General features: G+C 39.6%; 1 protein-coding gene and 1 non-coding gene across 11 annotated transcripts in view; one reads left to right on the plus strand and one right to left on the minus strand.

The window, feature by feature from the left end:
• EEF1E1 (eukaryotic translation elongation factor 1 epsilon 1) overlaps window positions 1-21,658 on the plus strand; it is a 28,174-nt gene that overhangs the window by 4,412 nt on the left and 2,104 nt on the right. For 5 of the 10 annotated variants that reach the window (XR_009543057.1, XR_009543059.1, XR_009543060.1 and 2 more), the window contains exons 3-4: window positions 5,432-5,527; window positions 20,417-20,522. Coding sequence is in view for 5 of the 10 variants with exons in the window: in XM_060163717.1 (XP_060019700.1) it covers window positions 5,432-5,527; window positions 10,958-11,098 (237 nt within the window). In the remaining 5 variants the exon portion in view is untranslated. The other 5 variants (XM_060163717.1, XM_060163720.1, XM_060163721.1 and 2 more) reach the window with 3 other exon arrangements.
• Window positions 12,882-12,954, minus strand: TRNAE-UUC (transfer RNA glutamic acid (anticodon UUC)). Its single transcript has one exon. It is a non-coding gene; the product is annotated as a tRNA-Glu (tRNA).

The following is a 21,658-nucleotide window of genomic DNA, read 5'->3' on the forward strand; positions in this document are numbered from 1 at the left end:
TCTTTCTAAAGAGGTCAAGTTAGAATTAAAGAATCTATTGATATAAAATATAAACCAAATATGGCTCCAGAATCACTAAGAATAAAAAATCTTTATAAATAAAATTATTTTTGTTAATTATATAAAAATAAAGCATTGTTTTGTTTTTTTTGTTTGTTTTTAAGCTTAAAATTTGAAGGAACCTTAGAGATCACCCAGACAACCACATGTCATTGTAGGAATCCCTTCTGTTTCCTAATTTTATTCCAATTATAATATAAATTGGTAATATAAGTTGTACAAGAAGATCTTATGGTACTGAAAGTTTTTCATTTATCATTCTGGGAGAAATGGTTTAAACTGTATTCCTGACAGATACCATCAATAGAACTGGTAGAAAATAAATTTCAGGTCTCTTTCCTTTATAGGTCTGTCCTGATCAACTACTCTTTTTTAATATCCACGAGTGGCAGCGTTCCCAAAGGGAAGCAAGCATGTCTTCCCTCTAAGTGAATGGGAGCTTTCAGGCAAATAAAAAGTAAATACAACTCTCTCTTACAGTTTTCCAAAAGAAAGCATTAGTAGTAAAGTATTTAATTCTGAAGTATTTCATTGAAATTGGGCGTGTAAGTTCAAAAGTCGTATTCAGAGATTTGGTATTAGGAGCTTAGAAGTATAAAACATTGTGTCTGGGATATGTCAGTATTATTATCTGAAATCTCAGCTGGGAGAATCCAGCTGGCGATAGGACCATCTTTGAAATGTACAAGGCACTGGATGATTTGGGTGGTCGCCCTTGCTCTGCCACTGTTTGCTCATCTGTCCCTACAGTGATGAGTAGGATACGGTCCTAGGGGCTGATGATACAGTGACCCACTAGGCACAGCCCCTGCCCTTACAGAACTCAGACCAGTGGGGGAGACAGATGTGTGTGTGATTTGGGGCTAGATGAGAAAGGGTTGTTTACTGTTTTACTTTGCTTTTTGCTATTTCATGATAGTGTTTTTATTTTAAAGGCAGTATCCGTTGTAGAACTTTAAGAAATATAAGTAAGCAAATAAGAGAAATTTCAAACATTTGTGGTCCCACCATCGAGCGAGAACTGTTAGCAACACTTATGTTTGGTCCTCAGGTAGTGGATTGTTGACTCCCTTTTGTGTTCTTCACATGCTTTTTCTTTTCTCATATATATATGTGTGTTGTATTTTAAAAACGGGCCACTCTTGGACACTGTAACTTGTTTTTTTTTGTTCACTGACAGTATGTTGGGAGCATCTTTTCAAGTCCGTAAATACTCGCTTATACGGTCTCTGATAACCTGTTAGTACTCCGTCACATAGCTGTGCCAAGATTTAGTCTGTCCTCATGTAGTGTTGGATTGTTGCTGAATATTTTCACACATTCCCATTGGTTTCCTTAGGCAAATCCCTACAAGGGAAGTGGTTGGGCCAAAGCTGTATATGTCTAAGGCTATGTTGCTCCTCTGCCTTCCAGAAAAGTGTATTGACAGTGGCTTCTTCCACAAAACCCTTGCTGCCCTGGATGTTACCCCTTTTCCTTCTTTACCACCCCAGTTTCATAACCAGAACAAACCAAAAAGTGATCTCTTTGTTTACTTTGCACTTTTTTCCTTGACATGTTAATGCCGTGGCATTGTTTTCATAATGCTTATGAGCATCTTCATTATTTTTAAAAATTTGCTTACATGTATTCTTTGCCTGTTTTCATACTGGGCTATTTCCGTTTTTATTACTTATTTTTTAAAATTTTCCTACTAAGGATATTGTGAAAGGATTTCATTTACTTGCAAAAGTTCCATTTCAGAGTTAAAACCACAAAGGCTCATAATTAAGGTGTAATTTCAGAAAGCAGGCATTATGATACACTAACATTTGGATCTAGATGGAGGATATATAGTTGTTTATTATACTGCTTTTTCAATATTATTAGAAGGTTTAATAATAGGTAATTAAGAGGAAAAAGAAAAATCAGGTGGAACTCTATAGAGGGAAATATTTTTTAAAGTTTGGCAATGGCATCAGAAAGACTTGTTTAAAAAAAATGTAATGAACATCAGACATTAGTTCTGTTCCCTGAATATTTTGAATGTGTGAAATTCTGTTTTGAATTTCAGAATTCAGTTTCTGAAAAATTTCTGAATTTCTGAAAAATCAGAATTTAATTTCTGAAAATTTTGATTTAGATCATTAATCAGAAAGATATTACCTATTCATAGTTTTTGAAACTCCATTTCAAAGTCTTTATAACTAAAGAGTATAACCTTAAAAGAGTCTTTATAACTAAAATATAGATATGGATTCTATTTTAAGAATATATATACTATACAAAGCAGTGTTGAATTATTGTTTCAGACCTTTTTAAAAATGCTTAACATTAATTGTAGATATATTTATTTTATTCTTATGCTTTATTAAACTTGTTTCATTTGAAGACATTTGAAGAAAAACCATCTCCATTAAGCAGATTATTATAGAATTTAAGTGGTAGCCTGTAATATACCAGTGTATTTTACCCTCTTTACCCAATTTTATTTTGATTCTTATGCATTTGCTTCCCTGTTTATGTCCGTGTTCCTTTATGTCATCATCTGTACCACCCCTAACAGTCCCATATTCAAATACCGTCTTGAAAATTACTGTCTTTAAGTGAAGGCATGGGCAAACTCAAAGAGATCAGATTCAATTCAGCAAACATTTACTGATTACTGAACCACTATGTGCCAAGCATTTGGCATATGATTTGAATATCAAAACAGACTTCTCTCTCTACAGATTAAGAAATTTTTCTAGAATGAATGCTGTTGACCTCTGGGGCAGTGTTTTATAACTAGTCTTTAGAGGAGCCTGTGAGAATATCTGATATTTATAAATCTTTCTCTGAAGGTGAGATGAATCTTTTGTCTCCTTTCATGTGAACGTAATTTAATGTAAATTCCTGTGCTGTTAAACTACATGTTAATTTCGAGAGGGACCAAAAATATGTATATAATATATTTTCTTTTGTCTAGATTTTTTCTTTTCTCAGGAAACTAATTGATTTTATTTATGCTGGTCTATCAGATAATACTTCTGATTTAGATTAGGATCCTTTAAATTTTTTATTTAATTTTTTAACATGTACTTAAATTTTTTTTTTCCTTCAAAAGTGCCTCTGAGCTGTTTAGGGAGCTCAGTGCTTAACCTTTTAAAAATTGATGGTCATTGTCTGAGGAACAAATGACAGAGAACTTTCTGTAGCTTTAAATGGTGTTTAAAATTGGAGTCTTTAGGGTGTTAGAAAAACTAGATATCCAGCTGCAAAAGAACGAAACTGGACTCTTACCTTACACAATATTTAAAAATTAACTCAAAATGGATCCAAGTCCTAAACAGAAGACCAAAAACTGTAGAACTCTTAGAAGAAAACCTGGGGGGAAGGCTTCAGGTCATTTGATTTGGCACCGATTTCTTGGGTATAACACCAAAAGCACAGGCATCAAAAGTAAAAATAGATAAATTGGCCTTCATCAAAATGTGAGGCTTCTTTGCATCAGTAGAAAAAATCAACAGAGTGAAAAGGCAACCCATGGAATGGGAGAGAAATATTTGCAAATCATATATCTGGTAATATCCAGAATATATAAAGAACTACAACTCAACAACAACTAAGAACCCAGTTAAAAGTGAACAAAGGACTCAGGTAGACATTTCTCCAGAGAAGATATACGAAGCTAATAAGCATATGAAAAGATGCTCAACATCACTAATCATTAGGGAAATGTAAATCAAAACCACAATGAGACACCACCTCATATCCATTAGGTTGACTACTACCAAAAATAAACACCAAAATAGCAAGTATTGGTGAGGATGTGCAGAAATTGGAAAACTTGTACACTGTTGGTGGGAATGTAAAATGGTGCAGCTGCTATGAAAAACAGTATGGCGATTCATCAGAAGAGTTAAAATAAAATCATATTTACCGTATGATCCAATAATTCCACTTACGGAAATATACCCAAAAGAATTCACGCTAGGTCTCAAAGAGATATTTGTATACCCATGTTCATGCCAGTGTTATTCACAGTAGCAGTTAGGTGGAATCAACCCAAGTGTCTGCTGACAGATGAATGGATGAATAAAATGTGGTCTATACATACAGTGGAATGTTATTCAGCCTTAAGGAAATTCTGACACATTTTACAACATGGATGAACCTTGAGGATATCATGCTCAGTGAAATAAGCCAGACACAAAAGGACAAATAGTATATGATTCTACTTATATACAACGTATAAAATAGTCAAATCCATAGAAACAGAAAGCAGAATGGTGATTGCCAGGGCCTGGGGGATGAGGGAAAGGGGGAGTTGTTTAATAAGTACAGAGCTTTAGTTTTCTGAGATGAAAAAATTCTGGAAATTGATTGCACCACAGTGTGAATACCCTTAACACTTACTGCATTATGCACCTAAAAATGGTTACGGTGGTAAATTAAAATTTGATTAATTTTACGTGTTACATGTATTCACCTCAATTAAAAGTTTAAAATATACATATATTAAAATGCAACAATAATTACAATAATTATTAACAACATTAATTTAATTAATATTAATTAATATGATCAATATTATAATTAATAGCATTGATATATTAATTAATATAATTGATATTGATTATACTTATTGTAATTAATAATTATATTATAGTTATTATAATTATAATAAATTATAATTCTCTTAAAACATAGGAATTGTTGGGCTTCCCTGGTGGCATGGTGGTTAAGAATCCACCTGCCGATGCAGGGGACACAGGTTTGAGCCCTGGTCTGGGAAGATCCCACATGCCACAGAGCAGCTAAGCCCATGCACCACAACTACTGAGCCTGCGCTCTAGAGCCCGTGAGCCACAACTACTGAGCCCGTGTGCCACAACTACTGAAGCCAGCGCGCCTAGAGCCCGTGCTCCGCAACCTCAATGAGAAGCCCGCACACCGCAACTAGAGAAAGCCCGCACGAAGCAGTGAAGACCCAACGCAGCCAAAAATAAATAAAATAAATATTTTTTAAAAATAGGAATTGTTGAGGAGCTTTTTATATTTTAATGGAAAAAATAAATCCAACATGAGCATGATTTATAAAATGCTCCCCTGCAAAAAAATTGGAGTCTTTGAAATGATCAGAGATGGCTGTGAATATCATTTTCTAATGTTTTCTTATTTCTTTAAAATAAGGCTAATAATATTTACCTTATTTTTAAAAATGAGTTGATTGTTATGTGATTTGTGATTTTGAGTGAATTCAAATCTATTATTGTCAAAGATTAAATTTATTAAATTAAATGTCAGTATTGTGTTTTCTAATAGCCTTCTAAATGTTTCAAGTCAAATGTATAGTTAACTTCATTATTACTGTTTTTTAAATTAATATTTAAAAATTTTTTTTCCCTAGGATCTTAATTCATATCTTGAAGATAAAGTCTACCTTACAGGATATAACTTCACATTAGCAGATATCCTCTTATACTATGGACTTCATCGCTTTATTGTGAGTATTTGAATAGTTATTGGTTTTTGTCTGTGATGTTCAGAATGATTTGTTTTGTCTTGAATTTTCAACTTATCACATGAAAGTGAAAGGAATTATTTTTATACAAGGTACCTTATGCAAATATTCCTTCCATGGATCCATCACACATAGGAGCTTCCTGTTCCTTGACCTGCTTGATTCCTGTTCTTGTTCCTGTTTTTCTTTGGGGCTCCTTCTCTTGCCACCCTTTGTACTCGCTTGTCATCCTCACCTGGACCCCACCATCCCCTTTCTGCTCCAGCTCTACGCCTCGATTTCAGTACTGCACCTTCTGTGCCATCTCTTACCCTAGCTCTTAATCTTACTCCCTAGTTCCATCATTATCCGAAGTAACTCAATTCCTTCCCTCTTTCCAAACCTGTACACTTTCTTCCCCATCCAGCCTAGATCCCCTTTGTGTAACTCAAATCCCCAACTCTTGGTCAGTCCAAATATGTGCCTTCAGTCCTATCTCCTGGCTGAGCTATATCGGAGAAATCACACACAAGCTGTCATTAAGAAGATGAGCATTTCTCCCCTCTAATTAAAAAAAAAAAGATGACAAGGAAGTGTAACTCTTGCACACCAACGTGTATATTTACCTTCTTCCCTCTCTGGCTTATACAGGTCATGCGATAGGGAAAGGAAATACTCGGAGAAGGAGGGAGCTTGTGTGGAATTTCTTTGCCAGCAGAGTGGACAGGGTCCTAATGCACAGCACTTATAGCACTGGCTGCCAAGCTGTTTCACTGTGAGTCTAGGTGCCCACAAGGGCGTATGGTCTTCAAGCAGGTTAGAAGAGTTTCATTCAATGCTGCGTGTGAAAACTAGACTTCCAGGGAGTTCCCTGGTGGCCTAGTGGTTAGGATTCCAGGCTTTCACTGCCGTGGTCCGGGTTCAATCCCTGGTCAGGGAACTAAGATCCCATAAGCCACGCAGCTCAGCCAAAAAAAGTAAATAAAATAAAACTTAAAAAAAAACTAGGCTTCTGTTAACAATATTCAATGATCTCTGCCTATTTATATTCCCTATTTTGACATGTATATCCTTTTTATATTTAGTGATTACAGTATTATGATTATCTCATGCTTATTGTTTTCCAAACAAAATTGAGTGAAATGATACATAAATCACTGTTCACCGTCCCTTTGGGTTCATAAAATGAGTCCATAACCAAAGCAGCTCTCCCACCCTGGTCCACATGCAGGCAGATTATGTCAGAGAAGTAAACACCTTCTCAAGGAACGGGCCTCACAGACGAGGCCTGTGTTGTGACAGCGTTGCCCTGCGGTGTTAAATGACATTCCTGTTGAGTGAGGTGTAAATATACCCAGGTGAGAAAAAAAAGTGATTACTAGGTGTTGAGTTCGGGCAGAGTAGACGGGAGGTTCAGAGCGGCTTCCTGCTTGTGTTCATCAGACAGTTCTAGCGCTTTGTTTGCCATGGCAGTGAATTTATTTTTGCCCTCATACGTTCCTTCATTTACTTGTTCACGTTATTAAATACTTAATATGTAGTCAGCACGATCAGCGCAGTATACAAAACAGCAGTCAGGGAACCTTGATGGCATCAAATAGTCCTGCTGTGTTTTGTTTCAGTGTGAGCCCGGTTTTAGCGGTGGCTGATTACTCTGAGATCTGGTCTATCTTAATTCCCTCTGAGCAATGTTACATTGTTCTTCCTTTGTTAAACTGCCAGTTACTGTGGCCGTTTATTATCACCCCTGTGACTCATTGCTTTCTTAAAGTGATTTCTTCAGTAGATAGCAGTCCCTACGAACAGGCTGTTACTCAAGATTATTAAAATCCTTTGTAAATATGTGCTGCTTGACTATAAGATTGTTATCAATGAGATACATTTGTTTCCAAGTTCGGAGCACCAGTGGAGGTGTCATTCTTTTAGAAAGAAAGGAAAAGTAAAAAGAGCTGCAGCACAGTCCAGGAACGCAGGCCATAAAGAACGTCCCAGAGGCAGCATGCTGCCAGTTGGGAAGGCAGCAGACCAGCATTTCACCCTGGTCTGGAATGGGCCACTCAAAGAGCTTCTCACATGTCTTCATGGAAAATTAGTGACTAAGAATGTTATCTGTTTGGCTTTAAAGTTCAGACTAGTGGTAGAGGGCCAGTATAAACAAGAAGGAGTGATTAGGTAGAAGAGCCAAGCGCCACCGTAGACTCGCTGGCATTCTGACCAGTAAGAAGCAGGAAACGGTAACTAGAACAATCGCATCGTGTTTCCCGTTGTCAAAAAAAAGAAGAAGAAGAAGAAAATAGTCAATTAGAAAGGAATGATGGAAAACCAGTTTTAAGTAAAATATTTGATGGGGATCCCATCCCAAAAGTTCTAAAAAAATGTAAGTTTGGTGAGGGTAAAGTCTTTCTGTTTGTTTGTTTCTGGTTACAGTATGTTCAGAAATAGAATGTCTACCAAAAAAGTAGTGGCGGTAACAAAGCGAGGTCAGTCATAATTTTCTCAGACTCAAGGGGCAAGCTCCAAAGTTTAAACCAGAAGGTTAAGCATAACCTGATCCGTCTGAAAAAGAGCTGCATTTCTAGCAAAATGTTCTGAGGGAAAATGAACAAATTTACATTGTCTAAACTAGATCATCTAGTTAAAAATTATTGGAATAAATTAGGAAATGTTAGAAGAAACTTTAGAAGTTCCTGGAATAACAGTTACTTTGTGCTGTGGGTCTGTTGTAATCCTTACACTAGAGACCAAAAAAGTGAAATTTTTAAGTTGGAGAATATCGATTTTGCCATGTGTTGTAGTTTGTTGCTGTTGTTAAAATCTTCAGTGATAGGCCTGGTGGCAGCATATGCTAGGCCCGGTGATACCAAATGCTGTTCTGAAGTGTAAATAGTAAATAGACACTGCCCTTTTTCCCTGTGTCAAAATCTGAGTGAACAACTTGAACGTAGATCAAACAAGCATCAGTACTTTATTGTTTGGAAATGCTTTCTTGGTGCATTTTAATTCATTCTGAAAAATAACATCTCACAAAATGGCTGAGTAGAGACTTTTTAAAATGAAAGAGTTCTGAAATTAGTCAAATTTGTAAGCAGTCAGATTGGATTCATCATGTATTTCAACAGCTGACATGAAATCAAGTTGCAGTAATACTTGCTACTTTTTGCTTTAACTGTCAGTAAAGAGGTTTGTTGAAGTTGGTTTTGAATTTTATTTACGTATGTAAATATGTATGTATGTAGGGAGGGAAGGAAGGAGGAAGCAAGGAAGGAAAACTCACCCCCATTTCCTGTTAGAGTTGCAGCTATGTTTACTAGTAGTTGAACTTTTTAAAAATCTTGTATTTTCTTTAGAAGTCAGTGGTGAAGTTCACCTATGGTAAAGATTTAGAAAAAGAACAAAAAGTTAGCTCTTTTACAAAATGTGTTTTACCTTTTGAAATATGGACTGATACTCGGTTTATTCCGCAATTGTTGTTTAAGTGCCTTCTATGTACAGTACAAGATAGTTAGGAATAATATGATTCTTTACATGTGAAACCATGAATTCTCTTTTAATAAAAAGTAACTTTTACACTAAAAAAAAGACTTTCTTGACCAATTTTCTTGACTATTGTGTTAATTTTTTTTTTTTTTCTCAATGCGCGGGCCTCTCACTGTTGTGGCCTCTCCCGTTGCGGAGCATAGGCTCCGGACGCGCAGGCTCAGCGGCCATGGCTCACGGGCCCAGCCGCTCGGCGGCATGTGGGATCTTCCCAGACCAGGGCACGAATCTGTGTCCCCTGCATCGGCAGGCAGACTCTCAACCACTGCGCCACTGTGTTAATTTTTTAGTCTGCTTGCCATGGCCTAACTGTGTTATAGGTGAACAGTTATAGTCACATGTTTCTGATAACTGGATGCAGCCCTCCACCCCCTTAAACAAGATGAGTGTATTTTTGTAATTTGCTGTAGCAGCTTGCTGTGTAGGATTTAGACCAGAAACTTAAATTTTACATAACAGTAGCAGTGAGACCCCCCTGCTAGTAAACTGGTCCAACAGAGATAGATATTTGACACCAAAGATGTTAACAGATCAGATGTTGATACAGTTGTATCCTAATGTCATAAAGGAAAAAAGGAAGGCAGGATGACTTCTATCACTTTCTCTTTTTAGACTGCATTATAGTAAATGTGAAATGAAAATACAAGTTCAATTAAACATTTATTGAGAAAATGCTATATGTCTACCTTTTAATTTTATTGCTAATAATATTTTACATTCTGTAATAATTATTAGATACCAGAGTGATCTGTCCTTCAGTGTTGTTGACCTGGTGACTTAGCAGAGTGTTTGCCTGTAGGCACAAGTATATGCTAAATTCTGAACAGCCATCGGGCATCCATTGCTATAAGTGCCTTCCAGCAAGCAGACTGCCAATGGGTTTGAAGTACGTGAGGGTGACTGAGATTTTTGGTGTGCGTGAACATTCCTTGTAAGTTTTATGGAGACTTGCAATATGTTAAACAAATGAATTAACAACAGGAGAAGGAACTACACTAATCTTACCTGGTCCGTGGCCGTCCTACTGGCTTCTCCTTACCTGACACCTCTTCATGATTCTAATCCAAGATTTGGCTCAAAGAAAAGGCTTCAAGTCACCTACTTTGGGATCTGAGCCCAGTGAAATGATAGGCACCCACTGTTTTGATTGCATCTTTCCCTAACCAAATCTCTGGGCATCCTTGTAGCTTGACAGTAAATTCTGTGAACTACTACATCCTCTAAAGATTGAGTGCAGCTTTATTGCAAACAGAATTCAGAAGGTCTGTTGTTCATCTGAGACATACACCCCAGAAACAGCCCTTCCTTCTTATATTAAGCAGTAACCCCCTAACATTAAATGAGTCAGTGTCTTCTTCAGTAAAATTTTCCCCCAGAGTTTAGTAGAAAGAAGCAGTTGTCTACACATACATATACACCAGCCATCTACAAATATATATATATATATATGTATGTATTTGAGTTTACATTGTATTCCCTTGTTAAGTATGTTAGATGCCAATAAACCTTTCTTATTTTAGGTTTGCGAAAAATATTGGAGAAAGAACCATGTCTTAGTCTCTCAGAAGCTATTCTCTCCCTTTCTTCTATTTTCCTTTACAATAAAGTAAAAAAACAAACTTTAGTCCTCCAGGTCCTGTGTTAATGTAAATTTTTCATTTGTTGAAAACTTCAGATTTCGCCCCTAAGCACATCTGGTTTTGAACTGAACATGAAATCATTAAACAAATGGTGGGCTCGTCCAAGTGGCTGAAGTGGTTCACTCCTATCTGAATATGTTGGCTTTGAGAACTGTGGGGTTTTTTTCCCCCCAATTTCTATCTCCTACTCAAATGGTATTAATAGTTGCACTTATGTAATGTCTGTGTTGTGTGTGTGTTTTTAATCTCTACTTAGGTTGACCTGACAGTTCAAGAAAAGGAGAAATATCTTAACGTGTCTCGCTGGTTTTGTCACATTCAGCATTATCCAGGCATCAGGCAACATCTGTCTAGTGTTGTCTTCATCAAGAACAGACTGTATACTAATTCCCACTAGAAGCGATCTGCGCTGTACAGAAGAGTGATTAAGATATTTTAAATGGAAAGTGTATTCTGGACCAGAGGACTGACATGAATTGATAGGCAGCCATTCTTTATTCATTGAAGTTGGTAGAATTTTTAAAGTATAAACTTGTGTCCCAACATTTTATTTGTTCTTTAGTTGAAATTTTGCAGTTTTTTTAATGTAAAACTTCACGTGCTGTCAAAACTTGAGATCAAGGTATCAATTATCTTATTTTTAGAGATGAAATTTATTTTAATAAAAGTTGCAAATCAGTGGCTTAATCTTAAAAAAAATAGTCATTCCGATGGTTGACATATTTGGCTATTTATTGACCTCTTTCATCTTATAAATTAATTTTCCCCTTCTGAATATTTATAGTAGTTTGTTTTTTAAGAACTAGGGTAAATTGTGCCAAGGAGACAAAAAAGGGAAGACAGATGGATTTGTTTTCAAATATTTATGTGAGCCAGTAAACGTGGTTGAAAAATTGAAAAAGTCATTTTTTTGTTTGTTTCTTTCCTGTTGTCGGTATTCATTGAGGTGAAACTACTGCACTGCCCTAGAGGGAAGTGGAATAAAACACATTCCCTCGAATTCATGGTTCTTTTGTTGTCTTTGGGCTCATTGGAATATGCAGTAGCTAAAAAGCAATGGGAAATTCCCACTATCCCACTAATTTCGGACTTGGTAACTACTAGATTTTTCTAAACTAAAAACCAACATAGAAAGGCTGCTGTTGACATTCTGTGTAAAGAACGAAGACTCATACTGTATTAAAACAAACCTATACAGTTTATAACTCTTAGTGGCTGAGTAAATAAATAATCAATGATTGAGAGCTAAAGAGCTTATATTTACAAATAATAGGAAAAATTGTCTTTGAACACTTCACTGTTAATGCTATGCAACATTTTGGTGCTGACTCTGAGTCTCAGTAGAGTACAGTTCAAAGCTCAAGTGCAAAGAGCAGAGACTTGGGAAGGGTCCATCCCTTTGGCCCAGTCCTGCTTTGATCACATACTAGCTGAGTGCATGACCTAAAACAAATCAGTTAACCATATTTTCTTAATCTCTAAACATAAAAATAAAATGTAAAAGTAAAGATAACTCTAAATGTTGAGGATTTGTGGAGACAAACAAGCCTAACATACAGCCCATGGCTGTCAGTAAAGGTTTCTCTTTGTAAGAGGCCCTCCACTCCTGCTTTTGTTCTTCACGTTACTGAGTCAAGAGATTTAATAGGCCAAGAGTATTGAGTATATTGTAATAGATCAAGGCAATTTTTACAGGATTGGATTTCACAATTCATTGCTATTGGGAGCATTTTTAATTTTTACAAAGTAGCCTTTATATTAGAAACTCTGGACTTGTATTTGCATGTTCAGAGACTAAAGGGCTCAAGTTCCCCTTGGGAGTTAGTACGTGTGCCACAGAGGCAGGCCCAGTCTGACTTCTCATGCATGCCGCTGCCCCAGCTGGCTCTGCTGTAAGGCTTCCACCTTAAAGTCCACTGCTGCAAATTACTCCTTCCCCTAACACTTCTCTGGTCTCCCCTGGACCGGGGAGGTAAGCAGGATAGACAGGATAGGCAAGAGATGGGCTAGCCAGTCCTTCCATCCCAGCCATTTCACTCTTTTCCTTCAGTGTAGGTCAGCTGTGAGGAAGTGGGGGACAGAGGATACCGGATACCTCTTTGCCAAATGTATCCTCTTCCCACTTCCACATGGTCTTTTTTTTTTTTTTTGGCCACGCCCCGTGGCTTGCTGGATCTTAGTTCCCTGACCAGGGATTGAACCCGGGCCCACGGCAGTGAAAGCGCCATGTCCTAACCACTGGACCACCAGGGAAGTCCCCCTTGTGAATCTTATATCTGCTAGTCAGTTCTTCATTGCAGAGCATATCACTGCTTCAATAGTTATCACCTACTACGTGCCAGGATGATCTTGGAAGATGCAGGGGTGGCAGAAAGAGAAAATCCTGGCTCCTGTAGGCAAAGGTTAGATAAGGTTAGATGTTCTCAGCGTCTAAATCTAAACAGTTCATTTCCCCTTAGAAAGGCTGAGGGGCGTCCTGGGTCATTTCCGTCAGATACTTCTCTACCTGAAATGCCCTTTCTTTCTCACTTGATGACCTCTTCAGTATTCAACTTTGTCGTGTCCTGGAAGTCAAGTCCACGCTGACCAACCCATCTCCCCCTGCCTCCCATCTGGCACTGACGTCATTGTGCTATTTTTGATCACTAGTCTCTTCCACCAGATGTTTAATTCCTTGGGAGCAGAGACTGTCTTTTTGCAGCTGTCCAAACAATAACTGACACATAACAGTAAATGCTCGATGTGTGTTGAAAGAATGTAGTATTAAGTGCATTTTGAGCTAACCAAGAAAAGTGTAAGTGTGAATTGCAATTAGGTACAGATGTATAGCAGAAAAACCACATAACATTAAACTGGGTTGTTTCTTATGTGAAAGAAGACAGTCCACAGTTGGTATTAGGCATCTAGCTGCTTTCCACTTGAAGGACCTTTCCGGGAAGCCCTATTCAGCAGAATCTATTTACATGTCTTTGGCCATCCCAGCTGGGAGAAAGGCCAGAAGTGGAGTCCTTTAGCACACACATTGCCAGCCGGAACAAAACTTGTGCTATGAATGAGGAAGAAGGAAGAAAGGATACAGCTAGGTAGGCAGCTAGCTATCTCTATCACGGTAAGTAGTGTTTAAGTGGGAAAATACTTTCTGAATGCTAAATAATCCAGTTGTAAAATAATTTTTGTGAGTAAATTGTTGACGTTCCATGGATCATCAGTTTGCAAAGAATTCGAATACCATAGAATAAATACTTTTCACTGATCACGGTTTTCAAGGTTCACAAGCTATTTTAGGATCCTGCAATACTGAGTTATGAGGATCTGTGAATGCACTTTTAATAACAGCGCTAACAGCTAACACTTCTTGAGCATTCAGTATGTGTTCGGCACCACTCTAAGTGTTTTAAGTGAATTCACTCCTTTAATTCTTATCCCCTTTTGCCAGATAATGAAACTGAGGCACAGATTGGTTAAGGAACTTCCCCGGGTCACAGCCAGTATCCAGGGGTTGGGATTCAGTCGAGTGTCTGGCTCAAACTCAGTCTGTAAGCACCAGTGTGCCTGGCAACTTCTGCTTAACCAACTTGTGAAATTCATTTTTGCCAACCTTAGAAAAAGCTGCCGTAGGCATTGGATAAAACAAAAGTGTACATAACTTTGAGAATAAATTAGATGTTTCCACAATTCTGGATATACTAAAAATGCCTGACTCGTACACTTTAAATGGGTAAATTTTGTGATATGTGAATTATAGCTTAATAAAGCAGGCTTTTGCTGTTGTTTTTGGCTGCACCACGTGGCATGTGGGATCTTAGTTCCCCAACCAGGGATCCAACCCACGCTCCTGCATTGGAAGCGCAGAGTCTTAACCACTGGACCGCAAAGGAAGTCCTAAAGCAGCTTGCTTGCTTGCTTGCTTGCTTCCTTCCTTTCTCGCTCTCTCCCTCCCTTCCTCCCTCTCTCTCTCTCTCTCTCTCTCTCTCTCTTTCTTTCTTTTTCTTTCTTTCTTTTTGAGTCAAATACATTAGCCTTACCGTATATTAATTACGAGACCTTGGATAAGTCACTGCATGTGAAATTCCTCTTATGAAACAGAGGTGAAGATGACTGATCTCATTTAATTTGCAATTAGGAGGTATAAAAATTACCTAGCACAGTGCCTGGCACACAGGAAGTGATCAGTGAAGGACAAACTGCTATGGAAGATTGTAGAATCATAACCCACAATTTTGTAAAGTCAAATTCTTAACTAATCCATAAGCCTCTTCCCACCGGCCATCTCTGAGGCACCTGCTCAACAAGATCAGATAAAATAACTAGGCAGAGCATCTTGTGGTTTTAATATTTAGTTGTTTATTTACTTTGGCTGCGCCAGTCTTAGTTGCAGCATGCAGGATCTAGTTCCCTGATCAGGGATTGAACCCGGGCCCCCTGCATTGGGAGCACGGAGTCTTACCCACTGGACCGCCAGGGAAGTACCCATCTTGTGATTTGGGTAAAACATGAATCCATTGTATTACTCACCAGCTTAAAAATCTCTGGTCCTCACATCTTTCAAGCCATTGAAAAAAGGGCGCATACTATTTTTCTTTTTTCCCTAAAAGATCAACGAAACTCCTCTAAAATAAAGTGTATGCCATTCCTTCTGAAAAGCAGATGCCCCTTTTCACCATTTCCTTTCTGTAATTCCCAGAAGCCTAGAGCACTCATCATTCAATAATCCCTCTAGGGCGTCCCTGGTGGCGCAGTGGTTAAGAATCCGCCTGCCAATGCAGGGGACACGGGTTCGAGCCCTGGTCTGGGAATATCCCACATGCCGCAGAGCAACTAGGCCCGTGTGCCACAACTACTGGGGCCTGCGTGCCTAGAGCCCATGCTCCTCAACAAGAGAAGCCACTGCAGTGAGAAACCCACTCGCTACAACTAGAGAAAGCCCACGCACAGCAACAAAGACCCAATACAGCCAAAAATAAAATTTAAAAAAATTAATAAATTTAATAATCCCTCTACATTCAATATCTTGTAATAACCTATAATGAAAAAGAATATATATATATGTATAACTGAATCACTTTGTTGTACACCAGAATCTAACACAACATGGTAAATCAACTACACTTCAATTTTTTAAAAAATAGCCCTCAAATATTTCTTTAGCACCTACTGTGTGTCGACAGTCGACTAGGCCCTGTGGACAACACAGGTACACACTTGCCCTCATAGGGTTTCCAATCCAGTGGTCTGTAAACAGATTCCTGAAACAGCAGGTAAAGCATCCTTGGGAAGGCAACCAGCTGCTCAGCATTCTTTGAAAGTAAATAAAAATAATCAGATACCATTTACTGAGTGTCTACTGTGTCTGGGCTCTGTACCAGACACTTTACAACCTTCACATTATCTCATGTTACTCTAGGAGGTAGGGCAGAGGCAGAGACTAACCCACATGCTGACCACCCAGTTAGACCACGGCTGGAGTGAATGGGAACTGTACAACTGCAGAACTGGAGGACATCACCCATCACCATTTTATGCACTGGGGTTTGATTTGACGGCCGTGACTAGGTACTGGCCCTGTCTCCCTACGCCCTGTGCAACTTTCAAGAACAGGTCAAAAATTCCAAGTAGGGAAGGATCATTCTTCAGTCGAGGATCCACAAATTTTCCACTAATTACAATAAATAATGGTTTTAAACCAAATAGAGGGGAATTCCCCAGGGTCCAGTGGTTAGGACACTGCAGTGGAGGGCCTGGGTTCAATCCCTGGTTGGGGAACTAAGATCCCACAAGCCACGGCGCTGCCCCCAAAATAAAAATCAATAAGTAAACAAACCAAATAGAAATAATAGAACTGGAAGCAGTATCAAAAGGCCATTTGTGGGACTTCCCTGGTGGCCCAGTGGTTAAGACTGCACACTTCCAGTGCAGGGGGTGTGGGTTCGATCCCTCGTCAGGGAACTAGGTCCCGCATGCATGCCGCAACTAAGACCCAGCACAGCCAAATAAATAAATATTTAAAAAAAAGACCGTTTGTCTTTCGGCCCACTTATACCCAAAGCATCCAAGATGTCACGAAGTGATTTGTGGAGTTCCGTCACAAGATGGTAGAAAAAGTGACCTAACTTAAACTCTCCTCCATCCCCATCCAGATTCAGCATAACATTACTGCATGGAGGTTTTTAACAGATGTGTGGGCAAGCTCATTTTTACTCCCTGTTAAGCATATAGGTCCCCCATTGGCTCCCCCAAGTTAAACCTGAATCTGTAGTCACCACAGTCTGTAATGGGCACATTAGGTTTACCGCAGGGACCAAGGTAGGAAGGTAGGAGTGGAGAGAATGGGCAGATCACCCGCTGCTGGTGCGTCGTGTGAGAGCCCTGCTAAAAGTCCTTCCAGCATAGCTTCAAGACGTGTTGATAAAAATTTAAGCAGAGATATTGTTAGGAAAGAATAGAACTCTATTGCAATCAGGTACACGTACATCACACCGAGAGATAAAATACACAACCCTTGACGAGGAGTCAAATTAGAATGATTGTGAAGTACAGCTTTTTCATTTATGTATGGTTTTTTCTATCATTTCACTTCATTCCTTTAAAAAAAAAGTCAGATGTTACACAAACTTTGATATTAATCTAGCTTTGGCAGAGATGTGGTGGTTTTGTGGATTCGAGCATTTAGCTTTTTAGCTCCAGAGAGCGACATTTCTTCTTTCTCTCCATAATGAGATAACCTGCTTCTACCCATTACCAGGGCACTAAATTTGAAATTCTCCATACACCTGAGTAGGCTGCTACATATCTGGCCATCTTAATTTTAGTCTTGATTTATTGAAGCTGAATTACATTCCCAACTCTTCCTGGAGCTCTGGGTGAATTTTATTGAAAAAGCAGTGGGGAGAAATTTGCTATCATATATCGCTCTTGCTGGCCAGAGCTTTTCGATACACAAGGGGCTCTATCTGCTCCATGTCTTGTATGCTGGATTTATAACACTGAAGCCCAGCTCTAGGGTTACATACAGGCATATCAGAGATGAGATGGGGAATTTGATTTTGTAATAATGATTACTTGTTGCTGGAGCCCATATTCCTGCAGGCTCTTCCTTTATTCTCCCTGCCGCCAATGAATAAAACTAATTCCAACTGCTACCTTATCTAGCAAAACTCATCTTTCACTTACGAGAGAGGCCAAAAGAAGGGAGACAGGAAGTCAGGAGAATTTGAAATGCTGGCCATTTTTGCTATTATGTCTCAAGGGTTTCTTCTTCCATTATCATGCTTCCTTTAGGAATATTTTCATCTTTTAAACTTTCGTTTCTTTGTGGGGAGAATGAAAGCGTCACATGTCTTCCAGCCTGGCGAGTTCATTTGATGGCTCATCTGTGCTGTCTGTTCCACTTCAGAGAGGCTGGGTCCCTAGGGCTAGCCGGTTGTATTAGAGATCCTGCGGACTTGGCTTGCCATTTCTGCTAAGGGTCATCGGTCCTCGCGGTCTTGCCATGGATAATTTTTGCCTTCCCGAACATCATCTGCTTGAGGAATTTGTGCCTGGCAGGCCTGTCTGTCCAAGTTAAGCTTGAAATACAGTAGCCACACAACTAACCTGACAAAGCATCGCTCTACACAGCAAGGCCCCAGGCCTGCTTTGACCAAGACCACAAACTTCCAGCCATCTGATTACAAATTCCAGAGTTTCTTTGGTGCAGTCCATGAACCAGTCTGTTCATGCAACGTGGGTTATCCTTCCTCCACTGCCCCAGTTTTCCCAATCTCCTGCAACACACACACACACACACACACAGATACACACACACCCTTATCTTAAAAACCCTTAGAAATGCTTCACCCTCTGGTTGACCTTACCAGTTCCTGACCGTTCGTTCGGCACTTGACTTGAACCCTGAGACTTAGATGAAAGAAATGTAGAGCTGACTGTCATTGTCTGAAGTTTGAGGCATGTGTGACAGACATTACATGAAAGCAGTGGTTCTCAGACTTGAGCATGAGTGGTAATCACCTGAGGCTTCTCAAAACACAGATTGCTGGGTCCCCGTTGGAGTTTCTGATTTAAGAGGTCTGGTGTGGTGACCCCACCATGAGAACCGTTATACTACACCTGTCCGAAGCTTGGGTGACGATCAGACACAGAGCAGCTGCACTCATCCAAAAACTCTTGCTCCTGTCTTTTTGCATAGCTAAGTCCAGTTTTCTGGAGGTGGGCCTAGCCTGGTGGTGGAGCATCCTGAGTTCTGATTGGTTGGCTCTGTCCCAGGAGTTTCTCTCTGTAGCAGCTCTCGCGGGAAAGCACTGCATGTACTCCAAGTGATGGAGCTACGCTGGAAGCAGCTCTAAGAAGCATCAAGCAGGATTCAGTCCAAGAAGGATCAGTCCAGGACTGTAAAGTCGTTGCCTAGTCTTTGCCAATGCCAATACCCAGCGCGTTATTTCATACCACACAGCCTCTGGGCTTAGCATGCCAGAGGCATTTCCAAAACTTCATATGATTAACACACAGTAATATTGAGTATTTTACCCCAAAAGACTGTCTAATCTTTTCCCCTCCTTTATTTTCATCAGTTTCTTCCATTTTTAATTTTTTAACCCACTTCAAAAATAGGTTAGACAGGGCTTCCCTGGTGGGGCAGTGGTTGAGAGTCTGCCTGCCGATGCAGGGGACACGGGTTCGTGCCCCGGTCCGGGAAGATCCCACATGCCGCGGAGCAGCTGGGCCCGTGAGCCATGGCCGCTGAGCCTGTGAGTCCGGAGCCTGTGCTCCGCAACGGGAGAGGCCACAACAGTGAGAGGCCCGCGTACCGCAAAAAAAAAAAAAAAAAAAAATAGGTTAGACAAAAAAGGATAAACAGTAACGCCAATAGAAAATATTCAGAGGAAATCTCATGAAGTGGATTTGATAAAAAGCAAAATAAATTTAGGAGCGCACTCCCTCAGCTATGCTTATCCTTCATGGGCTTATACTAAGAAATGAGTTTTAATTTTGTTCTCAAGAGGCATGTAATTAAATACACATTTTATTTTTATTTTCTAACTTTTATAAGGTTCAATAAGGAGTTAGCAAATAATTTACCCTGAAGTCAGAAATTTACGTCTTCTAAATTAGCATTATTTCCATGTTTTAGATGCCTTAACTCTCAAGAAGCACAATAATTGGCAAAATCCCTTTACCGTTCCATGGTTTAGAAGTGTCTGATACTGAGAGTCTCTAAAAAGGGATCAAGCATAGAGCGCTGTGCAGGGGAGAAGAGCTACTCTTAAGACAGGAGAAGTGCTTTGTGTATGATCCCATTTAGGTGATGTTTTTGAAATGACAACGATTTAGAAATGGAGGGTACATCATAGGTTGCCAGGGGATGGCGTAGGGCAGGGAGGAATGTAAGTGTGGGTACAAAAAGGTGCCAAGGGGGATCTTTGTGGCTCTGGAGCTGTGCAATATCTTGACTGTGCTGACAGGTACATAAACCCACACATGTGATAAAATTATATAGGACATAATACACACACACAATGAGTACAGGTAAAACTAGGGAAATCTAAATAAGATTGATGGACTGTATCAATGTCAATATCTTGGTTATGATATTCACATTTACAAAATGTTACCAGTGGAGGGAAATCAGGCAAAGTGTATGACGAATCTCTGTATTATGTCTTACAACTGTATGAGAATCTACAATTATCTTAATAAAAGTTTTATTTAAATAATACAGGAAACGTCTTATCAATCCAGAGACAACTAGAGATAACACAAGCCCTTCAGGGAGATTCCACGGGTCAAAGAGCAAGGACACAGAGCAGCCCGGACCCCAGCCCAAGGTATCTGTCAGGAGGGCTCTGCCACTGGAACTTTTCTTTCAGTTGCTCTTTGCTGTCTGAGCTGCAGTTGAAAGATTTGTGTAAAAGAGGAGAAAGAAACAGAGGTGTACTCTGGACCTGACCATCCCAGAGAACAACGCAACGCAGTACTGGGCGGAAGAAAACAATCAAACAGCTGGAACGTGTATCTACAGGCTGTAAGCAACAGAATTGCAGGAAAGTCATTGCATAGGGATTTAATATTGTCCCCTCTGGTAGATGTCGCCTCCGTGAGGGGAGGAAAAGGCTGGGTCAGCGCTATATCCCAGCCCTTAGCACTGCGCTTGGCACACGGAAAGTGCTCAATCCATATTTGTTAAACGTGTTTGAATGAGGAAATGAAAAGGCCAGTTAGAGGTAGTATGGCTTCCCTCTTCCTTCTCTCCAGATCACCCTCCCCTACTTTCTCTTTATCCACCACCTACACTTAAACACGTACGCAGGGACCAGGTTGTTTCTGCCCCAAACCAGCTGGGCATTTAGCCTCTCTATGCCTCAGCCTCGTCACCTGTCAAATGAGGAGAATAATAATGCTACCAACTTCAGAGGACTGCCATGAGCCCTACCTGGGTCAGCACGTACAGAGCACTTACAACATTAGCTGGCCTGTCATAAGTGCCACGTAAGTGTTTGTTCAATTGTTTGTTTTTTTGCAGCAAACCGCAAAAAAAAAAAAGAAAGAGGCAGAAATAATGTCTGGCACAGTCATGACACAGTGGAGAGACCACATCGCCACCCCACCCCACCCCCAGCTGATGGAGCTCTGCTGTTTTAGAAGCACCAGCCTTGAAGTCCATAGACCAGGGCTCTGACCATGGTTCTGCTATTTGATAACTATGGTACCATGTTGTGGGAGTACATTTACAGATCATTGTAAGCCATGTGAAATCCTTTCTATAAGAGGATATAAGAAATCCTCTATAAGAGGATTTCTATAATTCACACACACACACCTACCTTAGTGGATTAAAACAACAAAAATTTATTATTTCTCATAGTGAAACTGCACAATTCAGATTGGGACGTGGAACCCACTGTCTTTTTTTTTTTTTTTTGTGGTACGCGGGCCTCTCACTGTTGTGGCCTCTCCCGTTGCG

The sequence above is a fragment of the Lagenorhynchus albirostris genome, chromosome 10 (genome assembly GCF_949774975.1).
Source record: "Lagenorhynchus albirostris chromosome 10, mLagAlb1.1, whole genome shotgun sequence".
Lineage (NCBI taxonomy): Eukaryota > Metazoa > Chordata > Mammalia > Artiodactyla > Delphinidae > Lagenorhynchus > Lagenorhynchus albirostris.